The sequence below is a fragment of the Acomys minous genome (assembly GCF_964271855.1).
Source record: "Acomys minous genome assembly, chromosome: 2".
Taxonomy (NCBI): Eukaryota; Metazoa; Chordata; class Mammalia; order Rodentia; family Muridae; genus Acomys; species Acomys minous.
In genome coordinates this window covers 57,232,838-57,255,829 of record NC_140484.1, presented here as the reverse complement: position 1 = coordinate 57,255,829, position 22,992 = coordinate 57,232,838, and the positions used below count along the sequence as shown (strand labels likewise).

The 22,992-nt window shown below is 47.4% G+C and overlaps 1 protein-coding gene across 1 annotated transcript in view; it reads right to left on the bottom strand.

The window, feature by feature from the left end:
* Positions 1–22,093, bottom strand: part of MOB2 (MOB kinase activator 2) — a 54,159-nt gene extending 32,066 nt beyond the window's left edge. Inside the window, exon 1 of the mRNA XM_084773159.1 lies at positions 22,000–22,093. Within this exon, the coding sequence (XP_084629285.1) occupies positions 22,000–22,016 (17 nt within the window). The 5' untranslated portion in view covers positions 22,017–22,093. The remainder of the gene's footprint in view (positions 1–21,999) is intronic.
* Positions 22,094–22,992: the final 899 nt, after the last annotated feature.

Below are 22,992 nucleotides of genomic sequence, written 5' to 3'. Positions count from 1 at the left end.
AGGTGTACATGCAGTATATACCTAATAAAAAATAAATAACAGCTTAAAAAAAAACAAGGAAATCTTGAAATTTGCAGGCAAATGAATGGAACTAGAAAAGAACATCCTAAGTGAGATAAGCCAGAACCAGAAAGACATGCATGGTATATATTCACTTATAGGCAGGTATTAGGCACATAATACAAGATAACCACACTATAAGACACAGACCTAAAGCAGTTCAATAACAAAGAAAGCCTTAGGGAGGATGCTTAATTCTCATTCAGAAGGGCAAATAGAATAGACACTGGAAGCAGTTGAAGAGAGGGAAAAGGATGGGAGCCTACCATAGAGGTCCTCTGAAAGACTCCACCTAGTGGGGGATCGAAGCAGATGCTGAGACTCACAGCCAAACTCTGGGATGGAGTGCAGTGAGTCTTATGGAAGAGTTGGGGGAAAGAAGAACCTGGAGGTGACAGGCGCTCTACAAAGAGATCAATAGAACCAACAAATCTGGGCCTGGGGGGAGATGTGCTGCAGAGACTGATGTACCAACCAAGGACCATGTATGGTGAGGACATAGAACCCCTGCTCAGATGTAGTCGATAATGCAACACAGTCTCCTTGTGGGTCCCGTAATATGGGGAGTAAAGGCTACCTCTGACATAGACTCTGGTGCCCACTTGGTGATCACTTCCCCCCTGGCAGGGCAGCCTTGCCAGGCCACAGAGGAAGAGAACACATACAATCCAGATGAGACTTCATAGGTTGGGCCAGATGAAGAGGGGAGGAGGGCTCCCTCTTTTGGAGGACTAGGAGAGGGATGGATGGCGGATAAGGGAGGGAGGAGGAACCAGAAAGAGACAGGGAGGGGACTATAATTGGGATGTAAAGTGAATAAATTAAAAATAAAATAAATAAATATAGATAGACAGACAGAAGGATGGATGGATGGATGCTGGGGCCACTTTGTAGACTACAGAGAGCAGCAGGGAGCTGGGGCAGGGCCAAGGGATATATACATGAGGGCTCCAGTAGGTACTGAGTTGAGCAGACCACAAGCCTGGCTCAAAATGGGACAAGGTGTTCATAAGTATAGTGAAAAGCCATAACAGGTGACAGACTTTCAACCCCAAAATGCTCACAGATATACGTATCTTAAACTGGCACTTCTGAAGGCCAACTAAAATTGGCTTCTTCATTCTGAGAGCTGGCAAACTGAGAAAAAAGACAAGCATGTACCCTGACTTTCTTGGGTACATTAAGCAGTCACAAAAGACACTTCTTTATAGCTATCTACCTAGTGAAAAAAGCGGACAAAGGAAACACCCTGCAGTGTCCAGGAGCATGCAAAAACTTCACGGATCCTGTCAATGACCAGTGGTTGACAGTGCTACCATAACGGAGGAAGCACCTACACTAGTGAAGAAGTCTGGGCCTTTGCCAAGGTGCCTATGGGCAGTTAGCCCAAGAAAAGAAAAATATTATGATAGACACAGTACAGATGGCAATCATACAGCAAACCAGTTTCCTCAGCAGAAAAGTACAATGAAGGTGCCATCACAGCTCAAATGGCATCTAGCAACAATAGCAGAGCCACCCATGGGATTTGTCTGGGTCTCAGATGGAAGGAAAGCAAGAAGACAGTAAACAAGGGGATGAATAAAGGGAAAGACAAAAGAGTGGAAAAACTAGAAGAGGGGAGAAAGGAGAACAGATATGTGGGGGGTTCCTAGGAAAATGCGAACACTGAGAGAAGACTTCCTGTAACTAGAGTGGTGTCACACATCTGCAATCCCAGAACTTGGTAGGCAAAGGCAGGAGGACAGGCCAAGCTAGGTGACAAAGTGAGACTCTATCTTAAAACAAAAACAAAAAAAAAACAAACCAAAATTTAAAAATCTTTCAGAGATGTACAATGAAATACTATGAGAATACTAAGACTTCAATATGTTTGAGCAGAGTGTTAATACCTGTCCATCTTGGATGAGGTCCTGAGTTCGCTCTCAGGCACCAAGTACAAAATATAAAGCTCAGCAAATGCTTGGACAGGAAGGGGAAGGTACAGACAGGAGAGCAAGAATTCGGCTCCAAGTTGATGCCATCAACACCATTCTCTGATCCTGGTGCCTGGACAACATTACACATGAAGGGCTCTGCCCTTTGGCTTCCACACAGCCATGATCTGGGCATGACTTGAAAGGGTGGCACTGCATCAAGGGAAGAAAGGAAAAGGGAAAAGGGAGGGCCGACCCAGAACTCCCCTCACGCCCACCTTTCCACTGTAGTATACACCTTGATCGAGCTCTTCTGAACCCAGGACACCCATGTAGTGACTCCTGAGCCAGCACAATTAGCTCATTACAGACATGCAGGCCCAGCCCGCTCTGCCCTCAGATCCAGTCTTTCTGGTCATAGACACTTCCTTTTCACAAGCAGCTTCCACAGATCCCTCACCAACCTCAGGACACATCCACTATACTCCCTGAACAACACCTGTAGAACCACTTATCTATCGTGGGTGTATATCCAGAGGATGTCAAATCTAGAAGCAGCACTTTCTTACATGTATATATTGCCATGCCCATGCCCACACTTGGGGCCACTAGAGCTCCCACTAGAAAAAGGTGGCAACCAAAGATCCAAAAGTCCCACCATGGGGCCTGGGGTAAAATATAACTTGGACACCCTGTGCTCAAGATTTACAGGCTCTCATTTCTGAAGAGCTCCCAGGTACATCTCTAGCTCTTCAATGCTTCCCAAGGGGAGGAGTTTCCTACAAGGGATATAACACACCAAACAGGTGCACATTTCCCTAGTACTCACATAACAAGTTCCCTTTATTTCCTTCACAGGTTCTGGCTGTGCACATACCTGCCTTGAGATGAAGTCCTAATGGCTCAGGGCAGTGGGTGAGTGAAGGCAAGTGTTAGTGTCTAGAGTTGAGGAGGTATGACAGGACAGTTCAGGTATGCAACCCCCACCCAGGAAAGGAGAAAGAATCAAAACATGAGTAGAACCAGCCAGATCAGCCTCAGGTTCCTCCTGGACTAGGCCCTAAACACATAGATCAGACCACAGAACCTTTGGCCAAGCCCTAAGCTCTAGAAAGAAAGGCGAAGACGTAGAAGGTGAAAGATGCATCTGCCTGCTCTCTGAACACAGAGCAGACCACACACAAAGTGAATGAGAACCTGAGTCTAACTCTGACCTGGAAAGTAATTTGGCTATGTTCCCAGTGGAGCTATCTTTCAGGCCCAGCCACTGTAAAAACTTGCAATAGCTTGTCCTGTCACCCACGTAGACAGAGACACTCAGAATGAGGGAAGAGGAGGTGGTCAAAGCAGTGACCTGCCTGTCTGCTCTGTCCCAAGGCTATGAGTCTGCACACCAAGCAGTATGCAAGGAGCTGCAGCAGTGAGTAGTGCTAGCAAGCACAGACCAGACCAGGACCCTAAGCCACCTATGGACTACAGATGGGACAAAGTCTTTGTACACCATACCCACCACAGATGGCAGAACCTCTGATAACCTGGTGGTTTTGATGGCCTGGGACCCATTTATATTCAGTGTCTAAAGTGGGCTGGTGTCTGCCCAAGCCATTTAAGAAGGCCCCTAACTCTCATTTACAAGGGTTTATAAAGGAAGTAGCCAAGAATTACATGTTCAGAGTCTAGCTACCAGAGATCGCCATGGCTCTTCTGAATGCTTTGAAGAGCCCTCTAAGACAGACGCCTGAACAAACTACATGCATGGCAAGGACCTTTTTGCATGGCAAGAGTACTAGCCAGAGCTAGTCAATGGCAATAGAGGGAGTACTGAACCACAGTGTCTTTCCCAGGCCAGCACCATGAGACTATGGCACCCAAGAATTAACTGTTCCATCCAGTTTCCAGGGGATGGCTGGCACACGGAGCATACAGGAGGAGATACTACAAGTACAGGCTCCAGTGCTAGAGACAGCAGGCAGTCCTTAAACGAATGCATCTGTTACATAACCTCTATAACCTAGGTCTCCTAGAAGAGTTCTAAAGAAGCCATCACTAGTGAACATTGGTAAAACCCTGTTTTTCCCTTTTCTCTGCCAATGCCCCAGTCTAGACTTTGAGTTGCATAAAGGAACTCCAGGCCACCTTTGCTTCTCCAGTGAATCATTGCTCTCCTTGCATTGTTGATGGCTGAACCAAGTATGAGGCTCTGAAAGCCATTTCTAGGCACTGTCCTAGTTGAGATTCCTTTTCCAGCACTACTTTATCCACAAGTTCTAGTTTTATGTATTTATTTGAAACAACCACACACATTTAATTAATTAACCAATTGGTTAATTTAAAAAGAGAGAATTAAGTCAAAGGGATTAAAGAGAAGCAGTATAAAGATGGGGCAGACAGAAGTACAGAGGGATGGGAGGACTGTCTTGAACTACCAGCAGTGCCACTAGATATGAAAGGCTCTTATAATAATAGGTACGGACAAGTGCACTTCTGCTCCAGTGACCAGCTGCTCAAAAGACATTCAATAATAACACATGGGTTCAGTCTACGTGTCCAGCTCCCTCTGGTTTACCCTGAAAAGTGAGAGCCGTTTGTACTGCTGCTTGGAGTCTCTGACTGTCCTTGCTGCTGTTTAAGCTGGAGGAGGGCTGAATATGAATACCCTCTTCCTGTGGGTTAGAGTTAGGGACTTTCATTTTGAAGAGTATCTTTGATTAACACAGTTCCATCTATCATTTAAGTTTAAGCTATAATGTGAGCCGCAGGTGTAACTTTATACTTTCAAAAGCCACATTAAAAAAAAAAAAAGTTGCCAGGAATGATGGTATACACCTTTGATCCTCATACTTGGGATGCAAAGGCCAGCTGGTTGTGTGTGTGTGTGTGTGTGTGTGTGTGTGTGTGTGTGTGTGTGTGTGAGAGAGAGAGAGAGAGAGAGAGAGAGAGAGAGAGAGAGAGGGAGAATATGAATGAATGAATGAATTTGGAGCCAGTCAATTCTACAGAGCAAATTCTAGACCAGCCAGGACTACATAATGAACCTCGTCTCAAAGTGGGAGTGTGCGTGTGAAAGTAGTTAGTAATTAGGCAATATATTTTATTTAACCACATATACCTAAAATACAAGCAGGCAGCCAATGTGGGAAAAAATGCTAAGATAACATATATCATTTTCTTCAAAGTCCTGTTGTTTTTAATGCACTAGTTGTTTTTAAAGATGGAGCACCAAAGACCATCCTGAACAAACCTTTCAACGGCACGAGGCTAGTCAATATCTTATATGTGGACCCCAGCGGCTCCAATGAAATGCTCTAACAAGTCCAGTGTCTATGTATCTCTCCTTTCTTCCTTCACATCCAGGGATTTTCCACTTTCTTCCTGTTTCCAGGGTCAGCCTCTGGCCTTGGAGCCCAGCTCCCCTGGTTCTCTCTGAAGGTCTATTCCTGCTTCAAAGCCCCAGCTCTACCCTCTTTCATTCTCACCTTCTCTGGCTGGTACTGCTGCTCAGTGAGTCAGAACTCCAACTTTCTTCTTGCCTCCAAGCTACTTTCTGATCTGTCTGCACTCTGAAAATCTGGGCATGTACTGTGCATGTTATCTTGAAGCTAAAGACATTTCCTACTTCCTATCACTGATCCTTTGTCACTCAGGTTACTAGGAAGTGCACTTGGTTTCTTATGTAAATAGTTTCCTCTGTCAGGTTTTACTTCAATGCTACTTTGTTTGGAACCCACTCTGCATGATCACCAGTCATTGAAACTTGCTGAGACCTGGTACATTTGGGTTCTTGCAACTGAGTGTGTGAAAGAATGTGGCCAACAAGTGGTGGATTCATTACCAACTTTGAAGGAGATCTAACTGAGCTGCCAGACAAGGCTCCTGCTCAGCACTGATGTCCACCCTTATGGAGTGCTTAGCTCCCCAACATCTTTCTGCAGCCCACCACCAGAGCAGCACTACATCTTCCTCAAAGACCTAGAGAAGAGGAAGGACAAGGTTGGGCTACACTTCAACTCAGGCCCCTTTTCTTATCTTTGTTCTGAGGCCCTTGGCACAGAAGGATGGGAGGTAAAGCAACTGGGAGCCAGGAAAGACCAAACAGCTCTTCACTAATGAGGCAAAAGGCTGAGGACACACATGAGCATAGGCCAGGCTGTAGTATATAGGATGAGGCTGGAGCAGGAAAAGGGATTTGCCAGAGTCTTTTAAGCAACAGGGAGATGTGTTCAGTTCCTTCTAGTTGCTTCCTAAACAAAAACCAGGACATAGGTCTTTTCTACTCCAGGTATCTGTGATAGTCTGGAGCCACAGCATGGGCTCCAAGAACCAGTGAGCCTTATAGGTTTCTAGACTGGGTCTATGTTTTGAACCCAGCCTAGGGCAGGTAGGGCACTATACAAATCTAGGGACTTCCTACATCTAGAGTCCCAATCTTAAAAGATTTGGCCCAGGCTAGGTAGTGGTGGTGCACACCTTTAATCCCAGCACTTGGGAGGCAAAGGCCAGTCTGGTCTAAAAAGTGAGTCCAGGACAGCCAAGTCTACACAGAGAAACCCTGTCTTGAAAAACAACAACAACAACAACAACAACAACAACAACAACAACAACAACAACAACAACAAGATTTGGCCCAGTATTGCCCAAATGGCAGCTCACAACCACCTCTAACTCCAGTTCTAGAGAATCCTCTTCTGGCCTTCCCAGGTACCAGGCATGTGCATGGTAACACAGACATACATACAGGGTGACACAAGACTATAACTATATTAACAGAGACCACTACCAGAGACCAAGGACAGCTGTAGGTGTCACCTAATCTCACCTTTGAACTATTAGCTAAAATGCAGCAGCTTGGTCTGTGGGCAAGGCAGGCTGACTTAGGAATCACCAAGAGGAGGTATCCAAAGGGTTTCCAAGAGACATTCATTCCTCTTAGGCAGAGCAGGGCAATATCATTACTGGAGTGATCCAACATGCCACCTCACCCTATCTGTTGGCACAGCCAGCCTGAGCACATCACCTCTACCATCACCCCCAGGCTCACAAGGAGCCCCAATACTCCCTTTCTTCCCAGCCACTGTGGAAACAACAGCTACTGAGGCTTTCTTCAACACACCTGCCTCTACAACCAGAACCCCTACTGGAATCACAACAAAGACAGTCACCATCTAGCCATGAAGGACCTACATGGCAGGTATAGTGAGAGAGACCCAGACCCACCCCAACAGCCCAGCATCACAGTTTCTAAGTGACAAGTAATTATAGCTTCTCCATGGGACAGGTAAGGCAGAACCTCTGTATTGCTAGGCTGGGCCAGGCCCATTTCAATGTGTCTTTGCTGTGAAAAAGGCAGACACAAGTGGAATGCACTGGTAGCTGTCCTGCCCTATTCTGCCAGCTGTTCTGCTTGTTCTGCTTGCGTATCACTTCAACACATGCCCCAGGCAAGGACTTAACCAATGTCTGTCTGGGACACTGAGCATCAGTACACATAGCTGAGTCGTTCAACCCACAGGACACTGAGGACAGGAAGGAGCCTATTGTGAGTAGACAGTCATGGGACCCACCCAGTATTGCAGACTGTTCTTTTACTGCATAGTGTATCATGGGCCCAGACAGAACAGGCTTCCTAGCCAGGCTTCTGCTGAAGACTCCAGGCCCAAAATAGTCTTTCTAGATCCTGTACAAGCAGAATGTCAGCTCCAAAGGTTTCTGGTGAGCTTCCAGATGGCAGCAGAGCCTGTGCCATGGGGCTTCTCATGCTGCCATCTAGAAAGGCAGGGAACACTTGGCTAGGGAGCCCAGGGCCATGCTACATTCCTAGGAAGAGTATTGATGTACTGAAGTGTCCAGTAAAAAAAGAAGCTGATTCAGCAAAACAAGAGTGTTCCAAAGGGAGCAAAGCTGCATCTCAGACCTGTTGCTTCCTCATAATATACAGACCATTCATTCCCACAAGGGAGAAGTAAAGAGTATAAACACACATGAGGCAATGACCATAGCATTTAGCCAGAGTGTGGAGACCCTACAGAGAACTCATGCCTGGAGCTGTAGCAGAACTCAGGGTACCAAGTATCACTTCAACCAAGACAGAAGATATTCTCACAGACACAAGAGAATGTACTAAAAATAAGATTTTGAGACTTTCCTGCTGGCAGTGTCACTTCTAGAAAGGCCCTGACCTCCAGTGATGGATAAGGAGATGTTGTAACCAACATTCCTGCATTTCCAAGGCATAAAAGGAGACAAATCTCCTGCCTATAACTCAATGCAGTCCTGCTGCTTAGCATCATGGGGAGCAGACAGGCAGGTAGTCAGGCTGAGGGACTCACCAGCACCATTCCCTGCCTAACAGCAACAGTACAGGCTCTGCCTGAGTGCCTGAGGGTGGAAGATGTAGAAGTCCAGAGAAAAGACAAAACAAGTATGCAGAAGATATTGTACCAAGGCTATCACAAATAGTACTGCCACTAGGAGACAGAGCTGCTGCTAGTATGAGTCCTCAGCCCCAGTTCAGAAAGCCCTGTGACCCTGGCCACCATACTGTTTACCCTGGGGCATAGAAAGAAAAATCACTGGGTGATAAGTGCCCAACAATCTATGGCAAGAAATAGATATTTCTGGAAGACCATTCAGGGAATACCTAGGCCTGTATCCCCAGCTGTACCCCATAAGCATAACAGACAAATAGGAGGATGTTTGGGTGCCATCCAAGGCCCCAAAAGTCTCTTGTCCTTTCTACTGTTCCACTATAAGCTCCAATAGCTAAGAAGAGGATAGGGACAAAGGACTTAGAAGAGACAACCCTGCTTCTGAACGGGAATAAATGTCAGGTGAGCAAAACAGGTGACAAGTCAGAGAGTGGAAGCCATTGGTTAGAACCAACCTTGGTTGTCACTCAGAATGGCTCAGAACCCTACCACTGGTCTACATTCTCTGCCTCACTGCTGCTCAGAGTGGTAGAGATGCTACCCCACCCTGTCTGCCTTGGTTTTCTCCTGGCTCTAGGAACCTACCTACTAAAGGCTAAATCCTAACACTCAGGACCGTGTCCATACAGAGAACTCAATGCCCCTCAAATAAAGACAGACTCAATCAAGGTAAAGTAGGCAAAATGAATGATAACAAAAGAAAATCACATGGTCCCAGTACCATGGAATGACAATGTTTTGCCTAACGCTACCAGAAAAGGTAGAGGAAGCATGGGCCAGAACTGCTGTGGAGTATGCCAACAGCTGCTCAAGAATCCCACTCCTGGAAGCATCAGGTATAGCAAGTGTGGACCTTAAAAAGCACCATCTGGTTGGGAATCATCTTAAATACCCAGCACAGGAAATGGGACCGAGTGTGACAGCTTGAACCATCTGAGTGATGGAATAATTACCTTTTTGTTTTCTGGCTTTTGCTGCGATTCATCTTTCTTCAATAGACACATAATAATACCAAGTTCCACAAGAGCAGACATCCTGCTTCCTCTCCCATGACACCCATACAAGGTGTCAAATCACACCCATCAGACTTAAGCAAGCTCTGGGCAGACAGGACTGTAAATCCAACAAAGGATTCTAAACATGCCTATATATGCAGTAACCACATGTGACACGACCAACCTGTCTCTACTCTTCAGAGGGCAAAAAAACAAAAACAAAAACAAAAACAAAAAACCAATACTGGCCCCATTGTGAACACCCACCAGGCCCAGCCTCAATAAAACCCCATGGCAGCACCATACACCACTAGGGAACAGCTCATCAGGGCAGAGAAACATTTCCAAGGAAATGTGTGCCTCAACCCTGTCTTTCCCAATGGCCAGACCTGATCCCATTTCTATCCAGGACTGGCAGTGCCCTCTGGGCTCCTGGCTCCAATTCTTATCCCTCTGTGTCAACACAGGAGCAGGACCCAGTTGCCTTCCTGTACCTTTTGTTCTTTGTCTTAAACATCGACAATGCAACATGGCAAAATGGCAACCTAATCCTCCCTGCTGGCTTCCCAGGTGCTAGACACTGTGTGGGGTGTCACTGCAAGGATTGACTTGTCTCTACCCTAATTAAGGCAAGGATAATAATTCACTCTCGTTTTCAGGAGAAAAGCAGGTTAGAGAGGGACTACATATTAGAGCCAAAAGCATGGTTTGACTCATCCCATCTCAGCCCATCCATTCAGGTGACACCAGAGCATAGACAGTATTTGGTTCCAACCAAACACCTGCTTGATAGTCAAAGCATCAGTCTATGGTGATGGCCCCACCCACTAAATCTAACAGTGTCCTTCCAGCCTCCACCCTTTCTGCAAATATAGAGGGACCAGCTGCTGCTTCATGCTACACACAGCATGTTATTGCCTTCTACAGCAGTAGGGCTGTGCTCGCTTCTCAGCCTAGAGCAGTGGTTCTCAACTTTCTCATAGTGGTGCTGTGACCCTTTAATACAGTTCCTCATGTTGTGGTGACTCCCAACCATAACATGATTCTCATTGCTACTTCATAACTGTAATTTTGCTACTGTTATGAATCATAATGTAAATGTTTGTGTTTTCCAATGGTGAGCCCTATGAAAGGGTCATTTGACTCTCAAAGGTGTTGCAACCCAAAGGTTGAGAATCACTGTTCAAGAGTAAGAACAAGAGGCAAGGTTTGGAGCCTCAATGAAGATCATGGGTTCACTGCCCTCACAGCATGGTGACAAGGAAGGCAGAAGAGGTCCAGGTATAAAGTCAGTGTGAAAGAAGGTGATAAGTATCTCTCTTCATGCCCTTCAGATGCTGAGAAACAACCTCACAATGAAGGGCAACACTGTCCCCAAGGCAGGCTCATGTGAAATGCACAAGGGAAGGGGCCCCTGACATGGGCTCAGTGCTGAGCAGGCCTCTGTGGTTCCAGCGGCACTTCCATGGGCCATGTGATCTCATTATAATATCAGGTATTTCCTTTCAGAAGAGTGGGATGAGGAGAACAGTGGGCACAGTAGCTACTCATGGCCTCACTGCCTTGCCCTGGTCTTGCAGTCAAATGGAACCTTGAGGGAAAGTAGAGAGAGAAAGAAAGAGGGAGGAAATAAGGGACAGGGAAGGCAAGTGGCCACACCCTGCCCAGACATGGGGCAAGGAAGGGGCAGGAACCTTAGAGAAGCCAGCCGGGTACCCGGGGAAAGCCATGCTGAGTGAACCAAGCAAGCGAGAATAAAAGAAGTCTATCTGCATTGGGCTGAGAGGCCAAGTCAAGGGAAGTAGCAAAACCCCAAAGAAAGAAACCAGGAAGCAATATCCCCTGGTAGGAAAACAGAATGAAAGGTAGATTCCATATAGGAAGTCTTCCCACCGAAAAAACCAGAACAGGTCAGCATTCAGAGGTTGCAAAGTCCCAGAGGCAGAGGGGCATTAGTAAGAAGCTGCCATACACATGGAGGATGATCTTTTTAAAGCATTCCACTGGAGGCTGGGATGGCTCAGCAATTAAGAGCATTGGCTACTGCCAGGCGTGGTGGCACACACCTTTAATCCCAGCATTCAGGAGGCAGAGGCAGGTGGATTGCTGTGAGTTCGAGGCCAGCCTGCTCTACAAAGCGAATCCAGGACAGCCAAGGATACACAGAGAAATCCTGTCTCAAAAAAACCAAAGAGTATTAGCTGTTTTTCCAGAGGACTCAGGCTTGGTTCTCACCTCCTGGTGGCTCACAACTCTGTGTGTAACTCCAGTTCCAGGGAACTGGATACTCTCTTCTGGCCTCACAGCACCAGGGATGCTATGCATGTGGTCCACATACAAACATGCAGAAAAACGTTCATATACAAAGAGTAAGAGATTAGTTATTAAAATTGTTAAATACAAAAAAAAAATTGTTAAATACCAGGAGGTGGTGGCCTAAATCCCAGCACTCAGGAGGCAAATGCAGGTGGATCTCTGTGAGTTCAAGGCAAGCCCAATCTACAGAATGAGTTCTAGGACAGCCAGGGCTACACAGAGAAATCCTGTCTCAGAAAAAAAAAAAAAAAGGTAAACATTTCACTAAGAAACAATCATTTAGATTTAAAAAAAAAAAAAAAAAAGGCAAAGCCCGGAGACAGGCAGGCTAGGGACAGAGCAGGCTCCCATTCTCTGGTCAGCATGGCTGCCCTTGTTACTACTAAGAACACTGGCCCTTGAGCACTAGGGTCCATCATATACTGTGATGGCATTCAAGGACAGTTCACAATGTCACAGCAAAAAGATACAGTAGGAAGAGCGGACCAAGGAAAGAGCCTAGGCACACTACTGAGGACAAACCAGTATGTTTGTTCCTTCTATCTCCAGTATTGAGGAGCTCAAGTGTCAGGCCTCAGTGGCTCTCCATTGTTTACAGCAGAAGTGACCCTACAGACTGCAACTGCAGGCACAGACCAGAAGGTACTTAGGGATCGGATTAGATAGCAGATATCTAGGAAGCCTATCTCATCCTGCCTGGAGGTCAACTTGAAGCTACACAGTCACAGAACTTCACCCAGCTGCTAAGAAAAGAGGTGTCACACTGGTGATAGTTAGTGCCTCACCCTTTTGCTCAGCTTCCTATTAGGGATAAGAACCAAGGCCTAACAAGACCAACAATAATCTCACTTCATCCAGAGACCAGTTTCTCCTCCCAGTCCTCCCTCCATTTCCAGGCAGCTGTAACTCCTTGACCAATAGAAGCTGCTAAGAATGCTGTTCTCCCCTTCCAGCTTTTTCCCATGTGGTGGGAGGCTCCGACAAGGAGGAGAGGCCCAGAGCTAGAGCTCAGTAGGGTCCAGGCCCACAAGCCAACCAAAAATCCCTCTCTCACCCTCAGGCCATTCGTGTTCAATGCAGCTCTGCATAGGCTTGGTAAAGGCCAAATCCCAGCAAACCAACACAAAGCCACCCTGGGACCCAGCTCCAGGGGTGGCCAAAACCAAAGCTGTTCTTCTTCCCAGTTTTTCCACTTTGAAAAACAGTTCTTTTTCAATTTAAGAATGTTATGTTAAGCCGGGCAGTGGTGGCACACACCTTTAATCCCAGTCTCGAAAAACCAAAACCAAACCAAACAAACAAAAAGAATGTTATGTTCAATTATGTTTAGTCCGTATCCCTTTTATATAGTGAAAGATATTTGTTTAATGCCTAAAATGGTAAATATTGATAGCTACAACTAACACAAATCTAGTTGAGATCCTAGGATCAAAGAGTTTGAGAATGCTGCTCTAGGCCAAGGAGGAAACTTCATGTAAGAAAGGCTACATTGGGGAAACATGTTTTGGTAGACAGCCAACATGAAGACTCTCAAGAAAGCAAGGCCCTCCTGAGCCTCTCAGAATAACCGCCAGTGGAGGCAGCACAGGTAACCTGGAAGAATTAGGGCAGGTGAGGTAAAAAAAAAAAAAAAACCTGCCTGAAGCACAATGGTTCAGGAACAAGCAGCAGCAGCAGGAGATGAGCAGCAGCCCCCCAATCCATGGCTGCTGAGCCATGATCACAGTCAGAGATGCAAAGCCAGACTGGTACTTGTCCCAGGAGCTGCCATAAGACATACACATACCCTCACTGAGTGTCCCTGTCACAGCTGGGCGCAGAAAGAGTAAGCACAATGTGTAAACAGCTATGGTCTCTGTTGAAAATAGACACTACTTCAAAAAGATGTGGCCAAGCCGGCCATAGTGGCACACGCCTTTAGTCCCAGCACTCCAGAGGCAGAGGCAGGCGGATCGCTGTGAGTTTGAGGCCAGCCTGGTCTACAAAAGCTGAGTTCAGGATAGCAAGGACTGTTACACAGAGAAACCCTATCTCAAAAAACAAAAAACAAACAAAATATGTGGCCAAAAGCATCATGGAAAGAATAAAGGAGGGAGATCTGGAGAATAATTTCCTTGCTGTTGGTTTTGTCAAGGCACAAGGATAGTCAAGGCCAACCCATCAAGTTCCTCATATAAAAGCAACATATAAAGTCCATCTATGAAACAATACAGTGATCTATGGGATCCATGATTCACCCAAGCCATTTGTTTTTTTAATTGTATCTGGAAGGGGTTGGAAAGATGGCTCAGTAGTCAAGGACACATACTGCTCTTACAGGGGGACCTAAGTTTGATTCCCAGCACCCATATCAAGTGCCTCACAACTTCCTGTAACTCTAGCTTTAAAGATTTAGCTCCTCTAGCCTCTGTGGGCACCTACACTCATATACAAATAGCTACAGAAAGACACATATATGGGGTTGGAGATATGACTTGGTTGGTACAATACTTGTCTATTATGCATGAAGCTCTGGGTCATCTTCCATAGGGCATAAGCCTTATGTGGTGGTACATGCCTATAATCTTAGCACTCAGGAGGTGGTAGCAGCTTATAGAACAGACCAGACTACATGAGACCTGTTTCAAGTCAACCAACCAACCAACTAACCAACAAACACAGTGTCTAGACTGAACAGGTGACAGACTTTGTCATTATTCCCTAAAAAATATAAACTTGCAACTATTTACACAGCAGTTGGGCCTGTCACATTTAGAGTACATAGGAGGGTGACCATGTTCCATATAAATTTGCCACTTACATAAGGGATGTGATCATCTGAGAAGCCTGGTACTTGAGTTGGTCCAGGGACCACTCTCCTTAGGATATTGAGGAAAAAAAATACACACACACACACACACAGAGAGAGAGAGAGAGAGAGAGAGGGAGAGAGAGAGAGAGAGAAGGGGAGGGGAGGGAGGGAGGGAGAAAGAACTGTAAGTTCATAGTAACTCTGATGAAGCACTATAGGGGTTTTATTAGATTATAGTTTATATTGGGTTTTATTCCTATCAAAAACACCTTAATTATAGGGGAGAGGGAGGGAGAATGGGACACAACCAGGATATAAAGTAAACAAACAAACAAGCAAAAAACTTGGTCATAAAGCCAGGCATGGTCTCAAACACTTACAATTCCACTATTCATAGACCTAAGGCAGGTTGAAGCAAGATCTTGACTCTAAAAACCAAAAGAAGAGGAAGGGGAGGGAAAGCCAACTTTTCCCACCAATGACACTTATGTATGTACTTGTTTCAACCCACAATACTCAAATGACAGTTGCCAAGTTAAGAGACAAAACAGCTCTGTCATGACTCCCAAGAGCCATGGCTCTTAACCTTCCTAAGGTTATAACCCTTTTTTAATACAGTTCCTCATGTTGTGACCCTAATCATGAAACTATTTTCATTGCTCCTTCATAACTATAATTTTGCGAGTTATGAATCGTAATGTAAAAATCTGACATGTGACCCTGTGAAAGGGTAGCTTACCCCTCACTAAGGGATTGCAACTCACAAGGTTGAGAACCACCTCCCTGGAGTGATTTCATCCTCCAGCTACTTCTTCCCAATTCCTTTTCCCATTCAAGAGATAAAGAGCCAATTCAAAAGTAGTTCCACAGCCAGTGTGGTGGCACACACCTGTAATCCTAGCACTCCGGGAGGCAGAGGCAGGCAGATCTCTGTGAGCTCAAAGCCAGTCTGGTCTACAAAGTGAGTCTAGGACAGCCAAGGCTATACAGAGGAACCTTGTCTCAAAACAAACAAACAAACAAACAAGGTAATAAATAATAAAGTCTGTACTTGACTGTAGAATACTGCATAAGTCAAGTCTATGGTGGCCTAGGGAAGATGGCACAAGCAGCCCTTCTGTGCAGATGTTCACAGTGTCAGTCCTCCTTGAATCCAGTCATCTTTACGTCACCTTTTCAAACTCCAGGATCGCAACAAAAACTACTTTCCTGCCCTACTATATCCACCATACCCCAGTTTTCTTACTTTCCTCCTTAACCAGCAGGGAGCAGGCATAAAAGGCAGGCCACTTTACCTCTGTTCATACAGCACCCACCTTTAGCAGATCCTTTATTCCACCAGTCTCTGGCTCAGTCTGTATCGCACAACACTAGAACTCACACAAAATGCCTTGTCACACATGGCACCAAAAGAACAGGCTAAAGAACAGAAAGGCAAGTATACTGCAGAGGACCCTGAGACAGGCCTGAGGACCTGGCCAGGACTTAAAAACAGCAAGGTCCTGTGCAGACAAGCCAAGCTGTGTGTCATACCATGCCTAGGCTAATTTTACATTCCTGGGCTTGCTCCCAAGGCCAACCTCAGGCTCAGACATCACTTCCTTTGGCTACTTGGCACTTTTCAAACCAGGGACATAGCCTCACAAGGTGAGGGCTGGGACCTTCAGCAGGGACACTGCAGTCCAAACCCTTCAAGGGCTCCTAAGCCTGTGTCCCTTCTGCTAGTTCATTGGTTCTCAACCTGTGAGTTGTGACCCCTTTGGGAGTGGAATGACCCTTTCACAGGAGTTGCCTAAGACCATCAGAAAACACAAATATTTACATTACAATTCATAACAGTAGTAAAATTAGTTATGAAGTAGCAACAAGAACAATTTTATAGTTGGGGGTTACCATAACATGAGGAATTGTATTAAAAGGTTGCAGCATTAAAGAAGGTTAAGAACCAGTGTGCTAGTTTGAGGAGGAAAGGAAAGGAGTGCCACTGAAAAGGCAATTGAGAGAAAGTACCTGACCCTGAGAAGGCCACAGCCAAAAGCCAGAGAACAGATCTTTCCTCCTGTTCCACCTTCAACAATCTATACCCTACAGGGGCAAGCTCACACGCCAAAGTGAGCACTCATGCCATCCTGACACACCAAAACAATGAAGTACTTCAACTAAAAGCACTGCTGCCCTAACTGGGCATGGCAGTGCATACCTATGATCCCAGCACTCTGGGAGGCAGAGGCAGGAGGATCTCTGTGAGTTCGAGGCCAGCCTTGTCTACAAAGTGAGTCCAGGACAGCCAAGGCCATACAGAGAAATCAAACCAAACAAACATAAGTCACTGTTGCCCCAGGCAGAATACAACTAACTATATGAACTTAACTACTCATGGCCCCATGACCCTGGCAGGGATGTGCCCACTAAGGATTGTAAGAGAAACTGGATGAAAACTGCAGCCCTGTCAGTCATGTATTCTGGCAAAGGGAACTTTCAAAGAGAGGAAAAATAGTAGGTATAGTCATGGTCCATGGCACGGAAACTGACAATGCCAAGTGGAGGGGGCCATGGGCCACATGTGGCCTGGATGCCCTGTTGAACAACCTCTTCCTCCTCTCTTTAACCGCTTGTTTTTATTTCAATTGTTTCTACTTCCGTGTTCTGAAGCACCATCCCATAGAGCTGCAGTGAACACCAATGGGTGTGCCCCAGCTGAAAAATCCTGTGCGGAAAGAAAAACAAACAGGAGTAGGTACAGAATGGGAAGAACTTCTGGCAAGGCAGGCAGGAGCAGCTCGCACCTTCTTCTGCCAGACTGGCCCACAACAGACAGGGTACACAGAAAGCCCCAGCAGGAAATGCCTAACCACCTCACCTCATCACTTTTTTGGTTGCCCAGAAAAGCAACAGCAAATGGTGTCCACCAGGACCTGGGTCTGCCCACCCTGCCTGCCCTTCAGGCTGAGCTTCCCCCGGTGTTGTACAGCATGTCTACACAAACACAGGAAGTGAGGTTTTGAGTGTTTCTGTTTCTATGGCCACTGCAAGGAAGATACAGGAAATGCTTGGCTACTAGGACCACTGATACAGGCGTTCCCCACTGAGTTGGTCTTCAATACCTTGCTATACCAGATGACCATGGCAGAGACAACAGCTCCTCATGAGAGGAAGTCTTGCAAGTAAGCACTCTCAACTGTCATCCCACAGGCAACAATAACAAGGTCAGGAGGCAGCCTGGGAAGATGCCTTGCTGAACAGGTACAGACTATGGTAGCACCTACTAAGAAGATTAAGCACTGACCTCACACTATGCTTAGACACACCTTTATAGAGAAGCACAGGAGCACCACCCAACTGTCCCCAGTCAATAGAGCTCTTCTGCAACACACCACTGGCCTCACCCTGCTCACCGCTCGCCAGCTTGAGGATGCTTGTCATTAGCTCCTAGGAGCACTCTAAGCAAACAAGAGAAATGAAGTGTTGTTCAGTGTCCTGGAGTACACAGCATTCGTGATCACTATTTTCTTTAAAGGGAGTAGGAACACAAGAGACCCAAGCAGACACCTTTGCAAACCTAGATGACCACCTCAGCAACCTCTCATGGAAAGAGGCTATTCCTGAGAGTGTTTCTAGAATCACATCTTGCAGAGGGGCCATCCATTCACTGGAGAGCCTAGCTGCAAGAGATGGCATCTCCATCACGCCTCTAGGCCTCTTGCAGGTGTACCCACTCCACTTACTGTGCCACAATCCTTTAGGAAGATCCTGATACTCTACTTCACATCCCCCACATTCACTCAGTCAGATCTCTGATACTTCCCTAGTGTTTGTCTGTCCTCCTCTGCCAGCCTTAGCCCTCAAATCATTGACCTTGGAGCCCTCAGCATAGGTGGGCTCAGAATCCTTGGCTGCAGAAGAAGTACATTTCACTGTCTTAAAAGACTGGGTTAGAGCATTATCAGTCATGACCTCAAACTTTCCAGAACTACCATTACCCACAGGTAAAGGGAGAAACAGAACATACAGGTCTCCTCATAATGACTGATGGAGCAACAAATGGGCACTGCAGACACCCACCACTGAATCCATTACAGACCAGATCTCATGACTCCCTTTACACACACTACTGGAATGAAGTGGATTGATACTGCCTCTTGTAGAGGTGGGTATGTGGGGCTTTTCAAAGAGTAATGATAATGTTCCATATCAAGCTAAAGGTAGCTCTGTGGTAGGTGGCTTGCCCAACAAGCTTAGGGCAGTGGGTTCCACCCCTAACAACACACAACACACACACACACACACACACACACACACACACAATTAAATCATGATCTTAGAAACAAAAGTCTATTAACTTTACTAAAAATTACCTAATCATGTACTTAAAACAAGCAAACTTGGTGGTACATAAACGATACAACATGAGGCTGTTCAAATAAAACCTACAGACTCTGCAGGCCCAGTCAGGTGTCAGTCACCAGAAACACTCTCCCAAGAGATAAAGCTTTTCACCTCCATGCCAGCCTGTATACAACTGCTGAGCACAAAACTGCAGAAGGCTGCTCCAGACAGGGTAGAAAGCCCTGAGGCCAGTTTTTACCTGTTAGCTGAGCAAGAGTAGACCTTCAAAGGTACACTGTATCAAATGACCAACACCAAGTTTCATCTCCTTTTGCCTGCACCAGAGAGATCTAAAGGCTCCAAGACCTGAACAGTAACTAGAGAGCAAGGCTTGGAAGACACCTGTAGCTCCACAAGAGTCAGAACACCCAGAAAGGGAGCCACAGTAGCAGGCTAGAAAGGGACTACTGGGGAAGGCAGAGAGGTTCAGTAAGGGTAGCCAGGCAGGAGGGCCAATTTACTCTCATCAGTGGGAAGAGGAGAAAAGTACATTCTTTTTACTCCAAGGAGCTTCTGCGCTGTGCTTTTTGCTAGATAAAAATCCAAACTGCACTCAGACCTTCTGCTTAAATGCCTGCCCCTGACACGAAAGATTCAACTGATTCCTAAAGTATCACTGAGCATGGTGAAGTTCCCTCCTCCAAATCCTGAGCAGCTTCCCTTTGGGTGGTACCCTGCTCTTAGTTATCCAGAACAGAACAAAGACCCACTACACTAAAGTTGTAACCCTTTCTAATACGGAATGAAGGCAGTCTGACTATATACACTGCTTCACAAGAAGCTCAAAGCGTCTCCAACAGAGAAAACCTACAGGACAAGAGGTGGCTAAGAGCCACACCCACAACATTCTCCAGAAATCAGCACCAAGTCCCAACGTGCCAAACTCTGCTCTGGCTATCCCAAGCATGTTCCCCTGCAGGGTCCTTCCTTCTGAGCAGCTGGAAAGCTAAAGCTAAGGCTGTGAGATGCTCGAAGTCCCAGCCTGATCCTCAAGCAGCAGAGAGGAAGACGTGGTTCCACTTGCACTTTTGTGAGCCGTTCTTCTGGCTCTGACAGTTCCTGCCAGAGAACACTCATCACACTCATACCTCATTCCCCCAGTATGAAGCAACTCTACAAGGCCTTTAAAGCAAGCAAGCAAGCCTCAAAGCACCCAGCACTGCCTCCTCGTCGACACTCAATAGTCTGAATTAAGGAAAACACCAAGACACAACAAAAGATAATACATTTCTCCAATTCTTCCAAATGAAAAACTACTTAAAGAGAGACAAAGTTCCAGCCACGAGCAAACAATGGGTACTCAGAGAGAAAAATGGGCTCATTCCCTACTGACCACCTTGCCAGCTCACACCCAGAGACCAGAAGACAAGGTGGATAAGACTGGACGGCGGGTGTCCTGAGGCTTACGCAGAAACTTCCATTCTTCCTACTTTTATAGCAATACTGTGAAAGACGGATAAGGAATACTGGGGCACCATGCTTTTATCTTCCAAGATACCAAGGAGGAGCTGTACCTGACCCCTGGGGAAAAAAGAGGATTTTAGGGAAGGAACTGTTAAAGAACTTACGACTCCTAATATCTTATATGTAACCTGTGACACTTAAGACTGTAGACACAAAGATAATTACCCTGCAGCAAGATCCCTCTTTAGAAATCTCCACTGCCCTTTGCAACCACGTCTCTATTTTTATGAGTCGGGGATTCCTTCCTTTCCTAAAGATTCCAGATGCAGAAGCATCCCCCAGCTATACTCTAGGGTGTGGACTGGCCCCTCCATCCTAGAGTAAGAGACAGGGGTTCAGCTGGCCTTTCCCACAGAGCTCCTTGTTACCAAAGGCCTTGACAAGAATCACAAGAACCAGTGCCTCTAAAGGCTGACGATGGTTAATATCTGCATATTTGCAATGGTCCTCCATCAGTTTAAAGACTGACTTCTGGTCAGTCTCCAGGCACAAAGCACCTGCCACTCGTGGGCATAGGCCTGTAAAAATTACACACACAGCAACGGGCAGCTTCCTCACTGACCAAGCTGACAGATTCAGTTCTCTTGCAGTGAAACAGTATTTGCAGGTGGGGACAAGTTATCTCCAGTGCTGGCCGCCCTCTCCACATATGCATCAGGGAGAACAATCTGAAATAGCTGGACACAGATACATGTCCTGCACTTAAAACCCCTGGGCTTCAGAGACTTTGTAAATGACCAGGATATGTTCCCTGCCAGCGCTTACCATATGCCAAATGTGTGCTGGCCCTTACCTCAATCTACCTTTCCATAAACCTGTATTGCAAATTTCACAGCTTCCATCTGACAGGCCATGCTTCTAAAGCAAGTCTAGAGAAGACCACACAGCTTGTAAGCAGAAGAGAGCCAGTGACAGTGCTGCCTCTTAGAGAAACCAGATGAGCCTCCGCCTGGTCCCTTGTGCCACCTTCACTACTGCCCTAAGTGGCACAATGTGGCTCCCGGTCTCCCCGGGCCTCCTGATTACCCCTAGGGCTGCCTGTCCCCTTAGTCCGCCCTCTCCCTAGTTTGCAGCACTGGGAGGTCAAAACCCTCCATCGCCTCAGTCACCCTGACAGTACCACCTCTACACTGCCTTCCGCCTTCCCCGACTTCTGTCTCCAAGGTCCTGTGCAGTCCTCGCATTGCTGAATCCGAAAGGCGGCATCTCCGTGGCCAAGCAGGGTAATGCTGACCCCGCGGCAGGGCCACGGGCACCACACGGGGTCGGGAACCGAGACTCGGGGGGAGCGCGCACGGCCAGGAGCGCCCGCCTCTCACTCTCCTCAAAAGTAAATTGGAAGAAAGTCACTAGGACAGAAGAACTTTCGCAGGCCCTGCGAAGACCGACGGCGGACAGTGCCGGGCGCCCGACTGGCAGCCCGTCAACCTGCGGCGAGGGACTGCGGCCTCTCGGGACAGCGCCTCGGGGACCGGGCCTCGCTCCCGCCCGCCGCCCTCCCGTCCGCCCGGCCTCCCAGCACCCCGCAGAGGCTGGCTGCCCTCCCGAGCCCCGGCCCCTCCTGGAGTCCGCCGCCCGCCGCCCACGTTCGCTATGTTCGCCGCCGCCCCGCACAGCGCCGCGCTGCGCCGGCCGCCGCCACTCACCCCATGAGCCAGTCCATGGCTGCGCGGGGCCCGCGCCTCGCTCGGCCTCAGCCCCGCCGGCGGCCGGAAGTAAACACTCGACGGCTCCCGCCCGCTGCCGGAAGTGACGCGCGCACGGCTTGCTGGGACGCGTAGTCCCAGCGGCCCCTGCGGCCATGCCTAGGGCTACCTGTTCGGGAGTGGCTGGACTTGATGCGCGGCGAACCTCCGGGCTCCCGACCCCCCGGAGTATCCTGGTCCCGAAGACTTCCCGGAACTCCGTAGTTTCCAGATCCCCATAGTGCGAGTAACTTCAGAGCACCCCGGAAACCCAGACGCCCGGAATTCCGGAGTGCCTCGGACCCGCAAAGTGCTTGTAATACCACAGTGCCCTGGACCTTGCAGTGCCCTACCCCGGTGTTATAGACCTGGAGTGCCCTGACCTCAGGAGTGACCCTTAACCCTAGAGTGCCTAAGTCCGCGTAGTGCACACACCCTTAGGACTCTAAAGTTCCTGGAACCTGATTATCCCTGATCCCAGTCAGTATCCCAGATGTGGAAGTGCTTAGACTTAGAAGTGCCGGCAATCCTACAGTGGCCCCAACCCACCTTCAACCCCAGGCAGAATGCCTCTGCCCTGAAGGATGTGCCCCTTCCCTCATCCCCTGCTGTTTACATCCTTCGTGCTATCCACCTTAAACCTGTTGTCATCTTTTGCCCTACCTAGTGCCTTTGCCAGGACTGTCCTGACCACACTTGCCTCTTTGGTGTCCTCTTGCGCTTTTCTGGCCATTCTTTTGCATCTCAGAAGTTTACCCGTGCAGACATGCTTCTCCCCCTTGTATCCCCAATTGTTCCCTTGTTCCAAGAGCTGTACCTTCACTCTTCTGGGTAACTCGCTATCATCCAGGATACTTCTCTCCAGCCCATAAGTCACCTCATAGTCCAGGGTATCTATCCTCTTTTCTGTTCATTCCTGAGCCTGACCAGTACCAAGAACTCGATGAGTACCTG